Source organism: Pteronotus mesoamericanus, unplaced genomic scaffold, assembly GCF_021234165.1.
Source record: "Pteronotus mesoamericanus isolate MK-2021 breed Mesoamerican mustached bat unplaced genomic scaffold, CSHL_Meso_final contig_73, whole genome shotgun sequence".
NCBI classification, from domain to species: Eukaryota; Metazoa; Chordata; class Mammalia; order Chiroptera; family Mormoopidae; genus Pteronotus; species Pteronotus mesoamericanus.
Window position 1 is genome coordinate 2851852 of NW_026555245.1, and position 13390 is coordinate 2865241.

At 37.8% G+C, this 13390-nt stretch overlaps 1 protein-coding gene across 4 annotated transcripts in view; it reads left to right on the forward strand.

The window, feature by feature from the left end:
- TUT7 (terminal uridylyl transferase 7) overlaps nt 1–13390 on the forward strand; it is a 52340-nt gene that overhangs the window by 14740 nt on the left and 24210 nt on the right. For all 4 annotated transcript variants that reach the window (XM_054582937.1, XM_054582940.1, XM_054582939.1 and 1 more), the window contains exons 10-17: nt 337–456; nt 3413–3565; nt 6230–6410; nt 7807–8894; nt 9297–9447; nt 10580–10666; nt 11254–11354; nt 12858–12915. In XM_054582937.1, the coding sequence (XP_054438912.1) occupies nt 337–456; nt 3413–3565; nt 6230–6410; nt 7807–8894; nt 9297–9447; nt 10580–10666; nt 11254–11354; nt 12858–12915 (1939 nt within the window). The remainder of the gene's footprint in view (nt 1–336; nt 457–3412; nt 3566–6229; nt 6411–7806; nt 8895–9296; nt 9448–10579; nt 10667–11253; nt 11355–12857; nt 12916–13390) is intronic.

Below are 13390 nucleotides of genomic sequence, written 5' to 3' on the forward strand. Positions count from 1 at the left end.
CTTGGAATTGAACCATCATTTTGATTTCATTAACAAGTATTTTAACAAAGGGAATGGATTAATGTGGGTGTCAAAAAATGAAGCAGCAAATATTTTAAGGTCCTTCATGAGAAAGGGTTGTTACCAAGATTAAAAATTTGAAATTGAAGCTGTTACTCAAAACCACAGTAAGTGGTATCTCCGAAAGTATAAGGCTTTATATTGTGTCACTGTGTAATTTTATTCTGAAGAGTAAATCATGTAATACAAGGAAAAGAAATTACAGGTTTTAGACAGCATTGTGTAAGTGAAAAATTGGTACAAAAGAATGCTTATCCTCTTTTCTCTCATTTGCAGCTTTGCAGTATAGATCGCCCTGAAGAAGGAGGTTTGCCACCTTATGTGTTTGCCCTGATGACTGTTTTCTTTCTTCAACAGAGGAAAGAACCCCTTCTGCCTGTTTATCTAGGATCATGGGTATGAAACTTTTTTTTGGTTGTATATTCAATATTGATTTTTATTTCAGAGCTACATAATACCTGTGCATAATTTTAAAATTTAAAAACCTATTCAGAACTGATGTGAATGTATTTATCCTACTAGTATGAATATTCATACCTTTCACTGCCAAAGTATTTATGTATTGTTTTACAAGATGCTGCTATGTACTCTGCTGGGAGAATTTGTCTGAAGAAAACACTTAACTTGTGAAACACACACAATCCTGAGGGTTTTGAACAAAGAGGATGTGAACCTGTATTAAATTTATCATTTGGTACACGCTTACTTTGGGCACAGTTTTATAATTTGATATTCGAATTCACATATCTCCTCCAGACAGACTGTGGAAAACATTTGGTTCTATTTCTAGTCTTAAGTTTTCTTTTTTCCTTAATCCCCATGAAACGAAGAAAATGTATTGCCCTTGATGCAGAACTTAGTAGTCACCTGTTGAATAATACTTTGGTATTATCTTTAAGAAAAATTAGACTTCGGTTATGTGACCCATCTTTTCTTTCTTGGTAAAGTTTAGTTGATTATATGGTAAGATTTAAGAATAAGCCGTCTCAAAATCAAAATGTTGTTATTCTCATCCTCTTAGAATCCTCACTTTTAATCCCAAGGTATTTATCTTGATAAAATCTTTATAGAAAGTCTCACTTTGTGAAAAGTTAACTTTGGCATGTTGGATATTTTAACTACCTTCCTTAGTATGTGTAGAATTCTCATTTAAGGAGCATCTATTAGAGCAGTCGTTCTTTACTATGAATACATAGGAAAAAATTGATTATAGGGAATTTTTTCTTTTTATTTAATAGACTGGGAATTATGCAGCTCCCTTTATCTGCAAGGACCTAGGAATAAAGACTAAATCAGAATAAGCCCCTTATAAACTCTGTCCTGGCACAGGGGATTGCAGTTCACTGTGCCCCAGTTGCCTGAAGGGAGCTCTCTTTGTATTTGTAGGACTGAAGTGAAAGAATTCAGGGCCTTGAAAAGGTAACCTGTCCTGGTGGAAAAGAATGAGAGAACAAAGCCAACCCTTAGTTGGTGAATAACCCTTCCTGTCAGACACAAGTAGGAGTCTGGAAGTCTGAATGACTTTCCCCCAAGTAAGCAATGAATTAAGCAATTTATTGGGGGAAACGAAAGTCTGAATTTTCAACAGCTGATGCCGGAAAAACTAGATAGTCCATAAGGGAAAAAAATGAACATTAAATCTTTGCCTCATAGCATACCCTGAAATTAACTCAAAAGGAATTAAAGACGTAACTGTCATAGTTAAAACTATAAAATGCCCAGGAAAGCTTAGAAGAGAAATCTTTCTAGCCTGGAAATAGGCAAGGATTTCTTAAGGCGAACACTAAAATTGCACACCATATCAATAGAAAAGAATATTGATGAACTCTTTAAAATTTTTTACTCTTCAAAACCTATCAAGAAAACAAAAACTTAAGCCACAGAATTGAAGAAAAATATTTGAATACATAAATCCAACAGTCATTGCACCTTGTATTTTCTGGAGTGTTTTCTAGAAGAGAGTGGTTTGTTCCTTCAGTCAGTCTGCAAGTCCTCACTGAGCTTTTACCTGCGTCAAGCACCACTCTAGATGCTAGAGTTACATCAGTGAACAAAACGACACCCTCGTCCTCAAATTTATATTATCCAGTGAGGTGAGAGATAAGTACATATCAAGTGGCCGTAATTTCTCTGAGGAAAAATAAACCAGGGGAAGAAGGACAGAAAGTGAATGGGAAGGATGTATTTAGAGAAAAAGATATTTGAGCAGACTTTGAATGCAGTAAGGGAGAGCGGGTTGATGGTTGGGGGAAAGAATTTTCTTAGCAGCAGGAGTAGCACGTGTCAGCTGTGCGCCAAGAACGTGGGTCAAAGAAGTAGCAAAGGGCCAGATATGTGGGCCCTCTCTAGGCCCAGGAAGGAGCTGTGAATTTCATGCCGAGTTTGAAGGAAACCATTATAACCAGTAGCAACATGTTTTTTGTTTTGTCTTGTTGTGTTTTTGAAGTACTACTTTGCTAAGCCAAAGAAGCATAGTCTATTTTATGTAGAAATGCATTTGCAAAATGGCATACCACATCCACACCCCACCCCACAATTCACTGTGTACATTAACCTGTTTAAAGACTGTGCTAAATTCCATCCTATACTAAAGAAACCTATTCAGCTTGGTTCCATGTTTCTGAGACCTTTTGAGCCCATACTGTTCTTCAGCATTCTGCATCTCAGCAATATCGGTAGAAAGTTTCTTCCATTTATTGAGCACTTACTCCATGCCATACCCTATATCTGAATCCTTTATTTTCATTATTTTATGTCACAGCTCTCCCATTAAGGAGGTTCTAGTGTTATCCCTTTAACAAAAACCTGAGACCTAAAGCAAGTATATGATGAGGGATCTGAGATATTTTTTTTCCTTTCGTATTTTTAAAAATTTATTGGGGTGACATTGGTTAATAAAATTCTGTAGGTTTCAAGTGTATAATTCTGTACTACAGCATCTGCTTATGATACTGTGTGTTCACCACCCCAAGTCAGGTCTCCTTCCATCGCCATTTACCCCTCTATATGTACCCTCTTTTACCTCCCCCCACACCTGGAGCTGAGATTTGATCCCAGACAGTTTTCCTGCAGAACTCATGACCTCGGGCGTGGGCTGTGTTGTGTTGCCTTCTTTTACACTATTTCCTAAAGAATTATTTCAGTCACCATTTCTTTTGCAAATCAAAACTTTGTTTTTTACTTTAAAAAATATTTTGAAATTTATAGATATCGCAGATATTTCATAACTGATAGGTAAATATTTTCAGTGAACCTTAGGTGTGTTATCTTTTCATTCCTTCCAGGATCAATAAGCTCTGATTGATATAAAATTGTTTCTACCTTACAATAATGTGTGTCTAATTTTTCCTAGATTGAAGGATTCTCATTGAATAAACTAGGCAACTTCAGCCTAAAAGATATTCAGAAAGACATTGTGGTCTGGGAATACGCCGATAATGCCACAGGGGATGCAGACACAGCAAAAGAAGAGGCACCCAAAAATGTACCTGTTAAAAAGGGACAGGTCTGTTCTCTCTTCTAGTTTTACCATCTATTTTTAATTCCGTCATTAAGTGTAGAGTTTATGAGTTAATCAGTCCTCTCTTCTTTCCTTAACCATCGTAACAGTTTCATGGATGTTTCATTTCCTAGTCTATGCAGTCCTTTGAATAGACAATGAAAGTAAAAACTTAGATCATTACATTCACAGTAATTCATGTAGTTTTATATGCAGGGTCCTGTGAAAGATACGGAGATTTCAAAGCTAAATCCCTATGTATTCTCAAAGTAGTTATGTCTTAGGCATTGTAATGAGGTTTAAATACATGAAAAGTTAACCTCAGATTACTGAAGTAACAATGAATAAGTATATGAACTTGTTTCCATTCATACCATTAAGAGTGGGCAGGGAAATTTATGCTTAAGGAAAGAAATGCCATTTGAATTTTAAACAGAAATCTGAGCAATGTAATTATACTGGTAATAAGACCCCACAGCCTTCCTTATAACCCTTTGGGGTGAAATTACAATAATATCCACAAAATACTCTGAGACCAGGATTTTAATCCCAGCTTTACATCAGTAAGTCACGTCACTCTTCAAGTCCATGCCTAAAATGAAGCGATAGTGGCGAGTCATAGATGCTTCAGTTGTGTTTTCTGGACTCCTTGAGCAGGGAAGGGGAATTGGTGGCTCTCTTCCTTGGCTGCCACCAGCACAGCAACACTTTCCTGTGTCCTCTTTGGAGTTCCAGTAGTGGATAAGAGCACAGACCATGGAGCCAGAATATGCAAATTTGTATCCCAGCTCTCCCCCTTCCTAGCTTGTGTGTCCTGGAGCAAGTGATTTAATCTTTCTGTGCCCGTTTCCTCACCTGTAAATGGGGATGATACTGGTATCCTCTCATAGGGTCTTTATAGAATGCTTAACTCAGTGCCAAAAAAGAAAGTGTTCTCCACTTTAAAAATAATACAGCTTCAGTACCACTAGTCTGGATGAGTCCAGAGATCTGTAGTTTCATGTTATGGTATTATCAAGTCATTTCAGTGAGATGCTTAAAAATTCCTAGTAATGCTGAATAAGGCTTACGGATAAAGAGGTGAAATTTAATGAGGCTTTCAATTTCTAGGGGTTTTCTTGGTGTCCTTAACTATAGTGTTTGGGACTTTGACAGCTTCCATGTTCCACCAGTACTTTGTAAATCCAGAGATGACTGTCTTGTTAGACAGAACCTTCATGGTTGAGATTTAGTGGTTAATAAAATACCACATCACTTGTTTCGAAGCTAATTGGGGACAAGTTTGTATACCTTGGAAGAAAAAGCTATCGCTGTAAGTCCTGCTAAATACTTTATCTCTATATTTTTATGCTATTTGGAGAGAGTAATCACGCTGCCACTTCCAAAAGTGAGGTCTAGACACTATCGAAATTGCATGGTGTGGTGAAATAACACCATACTGGGATGGGAGACTTTGTTCTCATTCTGTCACTGACAAGCAGTGGGACTTTTGGCAAGTCATGTAAACTCTTTGGCTTCAGTTTCTTGTAACATACAGGAATTGAACTAGATTACCTCTGAAGAACACCTTACAGTTGTGACATTATGTTTCAGTGATAAATGGATTTCTGGTACTTAAAAGATTATATCTAAGTGAAAAAATACAGAGAGCAAACAAGTCTGCTTTCTCTTTGTTTCTGATTTAATCTTCATAACTATCCTGTGTTATAGGTGGTATCATCCCTACTCTGCAGATAATGATAGCGACCATTTTTTGAACATGTGTGCCAGGCACTGTGCTAAGCTCTTTTCAGACACTCTCTCACTCAGTCCTCCCAACAACCCTGTGAGGTGGGTACTGTGATCCCCATTGTTCACATGAGGAAACTGAGGCTTAGACAGCTTCTATTCCTTGACTAGGATCATACACAGCTAGTCCATGGCAGAATTGGATTTCAAACCTAAGCATGTCTCATTCCAAAGCCAGTTCTCTTAGCCACTGAACTGTACTGCCCACTAAGAATTAAGAAGCCAAGTCCAGAGCAGTTAAGAACTATGAAGTGGCAGAATTAGTATCAGACACATTTTTTTTTTCTATTCTAAGTCCTGTGTGCTTTCCCTTATATTACATCACAGTGTATTCCAACTTGTCAAGAGCCTGTGAATATAAAACTAGCATTAATTTCTGATATCAAGAGTTATTTAACTTTTAATTCAATTTAAAATCACTTGCAGATTCAGTGAGTTTATGTAGCTTCTCAGGGCAAATGAAAGGAGCATTTTTCCTTCTGCTCTGTGCCTTTAGCTACCCCCAATTTCTGTGTGTAACGTTGTAAAGATGCCCTCCAGCGGCAGAAACAGAGCTCAATGCAGAGTAGAAAGATGCAGTTCTCTCCACCTGTCACTAAAACTTCGAAATCAGGAGTGCTGCCTGATGACATACAACTACTTGTCTATCCCTGTGATAACGACAAGGTTTTAAAATCCTGTTAATACCAGCAGTGTAGTGAAGGGGTGCTATGTTTCCACAAGCAAAATTGAAACTGGAATGTGATTTATCTAAATGGTTTGTCAAATTCATACCTTTGCTAAGGTTTTTCATATTTTTTAAATATGCTTTTGAATGTTCTCTAATTTTTTAGATTGTACTGACATCTGAAATAACCTGTGTTTTCTCCTTGTTACTAATAGGTATCATTAATATTTGATTTAAAACACCAGCCTTCAGTACCAGTTGGGCAGCTCTGGGTGGAATTGCTTCGATTCTATGCTTTAGAATTTAATTTGGCTGATTTAGTCATAAGTATCCGAGTCAAAGAAATGATATCTCGTGAATCAAAGGATTGGCCCAAAAAGCGCATTGCCATTGAAGGTATCTCAAAATGTTTATCTTTGATTCCTTTTTTTGTTTTGTTTTGTTTTGTTTTAAGGCACCAGTCTAACAGCATGCTTTTTATTTCAGTCTGTTTTCAGCTCCTACATTTAAGGTAGGCCTATCCCCAAAAGTGAAATAAATAGCTAGAATCTTGCATGTGTTACCACAGGTCATTTCAAGGGACTAAACTGTTCATTTTAAGTTTTTTTTAAGTGCAGCAGTAAGACATTTTAATTACTTAAGCTACTAAAATAATGGCTGGCTGAGTCCTTGCAAATTGCTTAAGAACTTGAACCCTTAAAAAATTTTCTCCCAGTGATGTATAAATCCCCTTTCCTCTTTTAATTTTCTCATTTCTGTATCTTTAGATTCAGTCCTTTCATGAATTATTGTTGATGTTTAGTTTTACAAAGGTTGAGGAAGATGCTTTTTCTCATGAAAAATAGCATTCTTTGTTAGATTCCTCACCATAGAAAGGGTAGTTATTTTTAGAACATCTGCAGTAACATTTAGAACTTATTCATAAAAACACTTTTATAGTGAAGGCTCATTAATTGAAAACATCATATAAGAGACACACTGATGTGCCCTATAGACTTCATTAAGTGGACTAGCTCTTATCAGCTTTTCAAAGTCAGGAGGTTGAAACCTCTCTAGAAATCTCAATTCTCCTCCTTGAAATAATTTTAAGAATCTCCTAAATGGAATTCTCTTATTTTTGCTTGATTTTTTTTTTCAAGCTTTATATTGCATAAGAGGGGTTTTTGTTTTTGTTTTTGTTTTTTTGCATTTTGCATAAATTCTGTGTGCAGTCATGGGGATCTCACATTTTTAAACCCTCCCCTGCAGTTTCTCTGGCTCAGCTCTTCTGGCCAATTGCCTAACCTGCTGGAGTCTAGGGGAGGAGAAAAGATTGAGAGAAGTGGTGTCTCCTCCTGGTGCCTCCCTCTCACCCCTGAATTCAGCCCAGCCAATTCAGTGATGGGGCTTCCCAGGGCAGAAGAGTGGAGGTAAGCTCTACAAACCACAGGGCCTGGCTGAGTGGGGAGGCCGAGCACTCAGCAGAGCCTGGCGGGAAGTCTTCACTTCCCCAGGGCACAAGAGCCACACTCATGACATCTTTTTTACCTCCACAGTCACAGGACAAAATAGGGAAGGGGTACTGGTTCAGAACAGAATGGGTTCTCTTATAGAAGGCAGAAGAAAACATTTCTTTTTGTTCTTAAACTATATCTTCTTACTCATCTCAAAGTTTTTAAAAGGATATTTGAGATAACATGCTAAGTTTTATATTTGTTTATTTGTTGTCTGTTTTTATCTAGAGCAGGCTGCTTTTTAAAACATGCAATTCAAATGTATGCAGTGGTGGATTTTTTTGTTGTTGTTGTTACAGATCCCTACTCTGTTAAAAGAAATGTGGCAAGGACCCTAAATAATCAACCTGTTTTTGAATATATACTTCATTGTTTAAGGACAACGTATAAATATTTTGCTCTTCCACATGTAATTACAAAATCTAGCCTTCCAAAGCCTCTGAGTAATGTTACGTGTATTTCAGAACATTCTAAAGAAGTAGCAAAGCATGATCCAGATTTAAAAGCAAAAAATGATAAATTCAAAACCTCAGTTGTGTCTCAAGGTGCCAGTGCTCCCAGTTCAGCTGCAAACGCCGGCAAAATACAGCTACCTACTCTTAAAGAGACTGCTCAGAGCATTGGAAGCCCACCAGCAGTGGAAACAGGAAGCACACACATCAGTGTACACCTGGAAAACTCAGACTGTAGCAAGGCCAAAGTCAGTTGTGATGATTGTGAGGATGTTAATGCATACCATCAAGAAACAGGAAATAAAACTGAGAAAGAAAAGCATGGAAGGGAGGGCAAGTATCCTCTGGCTGCTGTTGCTCAAGATTTAAGCAATAGCAAACATGGAGAACCTCTTGTTTCTGGTAGCACACAAAATACCGAGACAGATAGCAGTTTGGATTTAGAAGGCTTCCAAAATCCTACAGCTAGAGAGTGCGGTGGATTTGCTACTTTAGATAACAACGATGATATTGGTGAAGAAAGCTTAGAAGGTACTGATGAACTAGAAGACACTCTAAGCCACTTTGCCCCCTCAAGACAGGACCAGACATCAGGAGTCATTCACTCCGATGAGGAGGAGGAGGAGGAAGAGGAGGAAGAACCCAGGCTGTCCGTTACCCAAAAAGAAGATGAGGATGATGGTGCTAATGAAGATGAGTTAGACAATGCCTGCACCCGGTCAGGGGATGAGGATGCCCTGTCTGAAGAGGATGACGAGGCAGGCGAGTCTAAGTATGAAGACTTGAAAGAACCTGGAAAAGATGCGGATGGAGCTCTACTAATCGAACTTAATAAAATCAGTCTTAAGGAGGAAAATGTACATCAAGAAAATTCAACCGTGGGTCCATCCGATTTCTTCTATGAATTTAGTAAACTCACCTTCACCAAAGGCAAGGTAGGTTATCAGTACCAGTCCTAGACATAGAACTGGGAAACTTGAAACAATTATAATGCATGTGATTTCGATTTTATTTACTAGAACAGGACTGTCCCCCATTTTGATAGGGTTAATGAGTTGGTCTTTCACCCCAGTAGCTGGTCCACTTCCCTCCTTAGACTCATGGGAATTTGCATAGGAGAAAGGGAATGCTGTTGGTAGTGAAAACAACCTCCTTTTCCTCTTGAGTATGCTATCAGGGTGTCCCTGTCTCAGATAGTATGGAATGTCTGCACATTGTATTTGTATTCCTTTGGAATGTCTACTGACTGTGCACTTTTAAAAAAAGATTCAGGACTTCTTTATTTGGCAAATAAAGTTTTAGCTTATGTCCTGTCTTGCTTTGCCATCTTCCTGCAGTCTCCTACAGTAGTGTGCAGTTTATGCAAACGAGAGGGTCATCTAAAGAAGGACTGCCCTGAAGACTTCAAAAGAATCCACCTGGAACCTTTGCCACCATTAACACCCAAATTTTTAAATATCCTGGATCAAGTTTGTATCCAGTGTTATAGTAAGTTACTAACATTAGTTTTGATTTGTTAAAATATTACATTGAAGTTTTCTCAAGGTTCACCTGAATCACTTACCTTAGTCCCATTAGAGGGACTAAGCCTGTTTCAGTCTCCATTGTATTACAGGGTTCTGCATATCCTGTGCCTTTCAGGACACATAATAAATTATTGCTAAAAACAGGGAGGGAGGATCTCAGAGTCTTAAGATTAGCATGCTGTCATTTCCCAACTGGTGTTTTCTTGAAGTGTGTTTTGAGGTACAGTTAATAGTATTTTGTGACAAGAATTACTCCACAGGTCAAGTAGGGAATAATCCTAACCCTACTCTTCCCTCCCTCAGAGATTCACAGGGTACATTAAGATAATAAAGGTTTCTGAGAAGCATTACAGTAAAGAATTTATTTATTTAACTCTTTAATCCAACACTTCCAAAATTTGAGCATAGAATACTTTTTTGGTTAATGGTAATTAATCGCATATATAACAGCCCATTAGGAGCACCAGTTTGGGGAAGCATTGATATGCAGAGGTTTAAATTTGTACAAACAAAAACTTTTAAAGGAAAGGGATGCAGCATCTTAGAGTAGGACTTGAGACATCATGTTTTTACCTCTTGAGGTGCCTGTCTGTGCTAGAAGACAACCTTTCCTAATGAGTAATACTTTTTAAACCTATTTGGAGGTTATAAACTATGAAAGGAAACTGTAGGTCCTCCTTAAATATGTACACGCATGTACTCACAAACTTTGTATTCAAACTCTGGGAGAGTTTCCTGAATGAAAGCGTAAAGATTTTATTTATTTTTAGAGAGGGAGAAGGAGAGGAAGGAAAACATCAGTGTGCAGTTGCATTTCGCACACAGCCTGCTGGCTTGCAACCCAAGCATGTGCTCTGACTGGGAATCGAACCAGTGACTCTTCGGTTCGCAGGCCAGCACTCAATCGACTGAGCCACACCAACTAGAGCTTTAAGGCATCTTCTTTATTTTATATTGCCTATACTGTCTACCAAAAAGACACAAAATTTAGGACCTTTATTTTTAAAACTGTTAGGTTTTATTTTATTAAAAATACAGTTTTCAGAGAATGTGGACAAGCTTTGTTTCTGAATATTTTTATTTATTTTAAACAGAGGATTTTTCTCCAACTATTATAGAAGATCAGGCTCGTGAACACATTCGGCAAAACCTAGAGAGTTTCATAAGACAAGAGTTTCCAGGTAAACAATTCTTTTTGTTTAAGAGGAGAAGGGTAGCATGACCTTTGCTCAGAACGTGTTCATGTGTACTGTCACCTTTATTATGAGAAGAAGAATGTAATCTTGCAGTGACTGGGACAGGGCTTTGGTTGTGTGGTAGACCTAAGATGGTCACTGGTCTGCCAGTCCTAGTTTTCCAACAGAGAAGACGGTTGCAATGTAGGATTTCTCTTCGCAGATGCCACAAAGTAAATTTCATTGAATATTATGTTCAGAGTCATAGTTCACATCTCTAAAAAGTGAATTTATTTAGAAAGTCGTAGGCTTACAGTATTAAATATGTTTAGGTGATCCACATTGTCCTAAAAATGTCCTTATATTCAAGAATCAAGTGGCACTTGTTAATCTTTCATGCCATGTAGACCATGAATTTATTTTAAAGTAAAATTTGAGAGAAAACATAATAAATGACTATTAATAAGAGAACATAATTATGAGATTAAGTTAGGATAGTTAACTGGGTATTTTGATTCATGAGAGGGCCCTTTTGATCCAAATATTAAATGTACTCAGGTAATTAGTTATTACTTTTCATATATCCCTAACAGGAACTAAATTGAGCTTGTTTGGCTCCTCCAAAAATGGATTTGGGTTCAAACAGAGTGACCTTGACATCTGTATGACAATTAATGGACTTGAAACTGCTGAGGTACAGTGACACATAAAATTCCATTTGCTGTGGCAGTGTGATTTGGCAACTTTGACAGTACAGCTTTGTGTTTTACAAATTTTTCAGGACACAATCTGTCTGGCCGAATACAGTAAGAAGTTTAGAGGCGAATGTGAGGATTAAGGGGCTTGTATTTTGAACCTGTAGTACAAAGTGGATTCAAAAGCAACATCTGGGAATTCTAGAAAGCCAAACCAGTCCCTCCAGTGTCCCACTGGCATGGCCACCAGACTGGTTCAGGTGCAGAGACCCACATAAAGTTTTCTGAGAAGTTTGTTAGCAGACAGGCAATGTGGTATACTGGTAAGAGAGCTAAATTTATAGTCCAGAGGCTGGATTCAAGACCATTTTGGTTTCATCAGTCCCTACACAAGTGGTCTTTGGTTAGTAAGCTATAATATGGAAACCGTAATTCTGGTCCTCTTGCCTCAGGAGGCTGTTATGCATGTCACCTTGGATCATGTATGTCAGGAGTCAGCAGACACTATGGTCCACAGGCTAAATTCTGCCCACTGCCTGTTTTGTAAATACAGTCTCATTAGAACATAGCCACACCCCTTCATTTATGTACTGCCTACTTCTGCTTTAACTCTGTAACTGCAAAGCTGAGTAATTGCAACAGGCCATATGGTCTACAAAACAAAAGATTTACCAGCTCTGGTGAATATGAAGGCATTTTTGAAATATGAAATACTGTCAAGTATAAAGTCTGAAAAGTACTGAATCTCTTCTCTTAAAATTTTTAATAGTCCAAATGCTGTATATCCACATGAGTGATGCTGCTGTTGCCCAAGATCTTTTTCTTAGTTTCAAGTCTTTGTCTTTTGAGGATGTATCTGATTTGGGAAAATAGCCAAGTTACCTAGCCTGACTTTGGTGAATGAGGTAGATAAGCAATACTAGGATCAGTATATAGAATGACCTTAATGTGCCTCAGGATTGAATTTTTATATGATTTATAAACTAGTTTTGAAGGCATTTCTAAAATAAAATTTCAAATATATTAAGTGTGATCTATTTGGAATATTTATATGTGACTTTCATGTATATTTGGCTAGTCCTATGGAGAAATAATCTGAGCTTAATCAGCCTCCACAGCAGGTCATCAGCTCTTAATGAAACTATAATGAAGGTCTACCCAGAATGAACTAGACAGGGCACAGAAGCTCCCTCTTGTTTATGCTGGCACAAGGGTGCTCCTTAGTTACATAACTACCTCGAGGGGGGAAATGGAAGTCCTCACTGGTTCAGAGATTTTTTTCTGGAGGCTCTGATGGAACCTTTGAAAGCAATTAGAAAGTAGGGTGTATGGGGATTTTTTTTACCCTTAGGGTATTTCCTATGACTACTTATCAATAAAATATATATAGAATGAGTTGAAATTAATTTCATTATTTCTAAAGGTAACGGAAACTATTTATAACTAGGTTAGAAACTTGTCTTACATTTTCGTTTCAATACATTTTGCCATTTTTGTTGCAGGGGTTGGACTGTGTAAGAACTATTGAAGAATTGGCAAGAGTCCTCAAAAAACATTCAGGTATCTCTATAATCTTTTTTTTTTAGTGTATTTACAAACAAAAGTGTATTTAGAAAGTTACAGAGGTAGAAGTGAGCCAGCTGGGCCGCACGGGCTCAGGAAACAAGTTAGAGGCGAAAGGCGGGCCCTTGGAGCCGCAGGAAAAGGAATAGCAGAGAGATGCCTAATGGGAGAAAGCGCAGGTCGGGGCTGAGGGGCCCGTGCACGGGCACCCTAAATATTTTTGCCTATTATTAGTCTTTTGCATACTTAAAATTTACTAATGCCAGAAAAAAACATACAGTAGCTTATTTATAGCACATTTGTGGTATTAGTATTGGTGCCTTTTTAACAATAGTATTAAATAACTCCTGAGGAGTGAGTGGGAAATTACCGCACGGGGGAGGTTTGTGGAAGAGATGAGCTTGGTCTGATCGCGCATGATGAGGAATATGGTTTGAAAAGAATAGGAAGAAAAGTCATTCCTTAGAGTGCA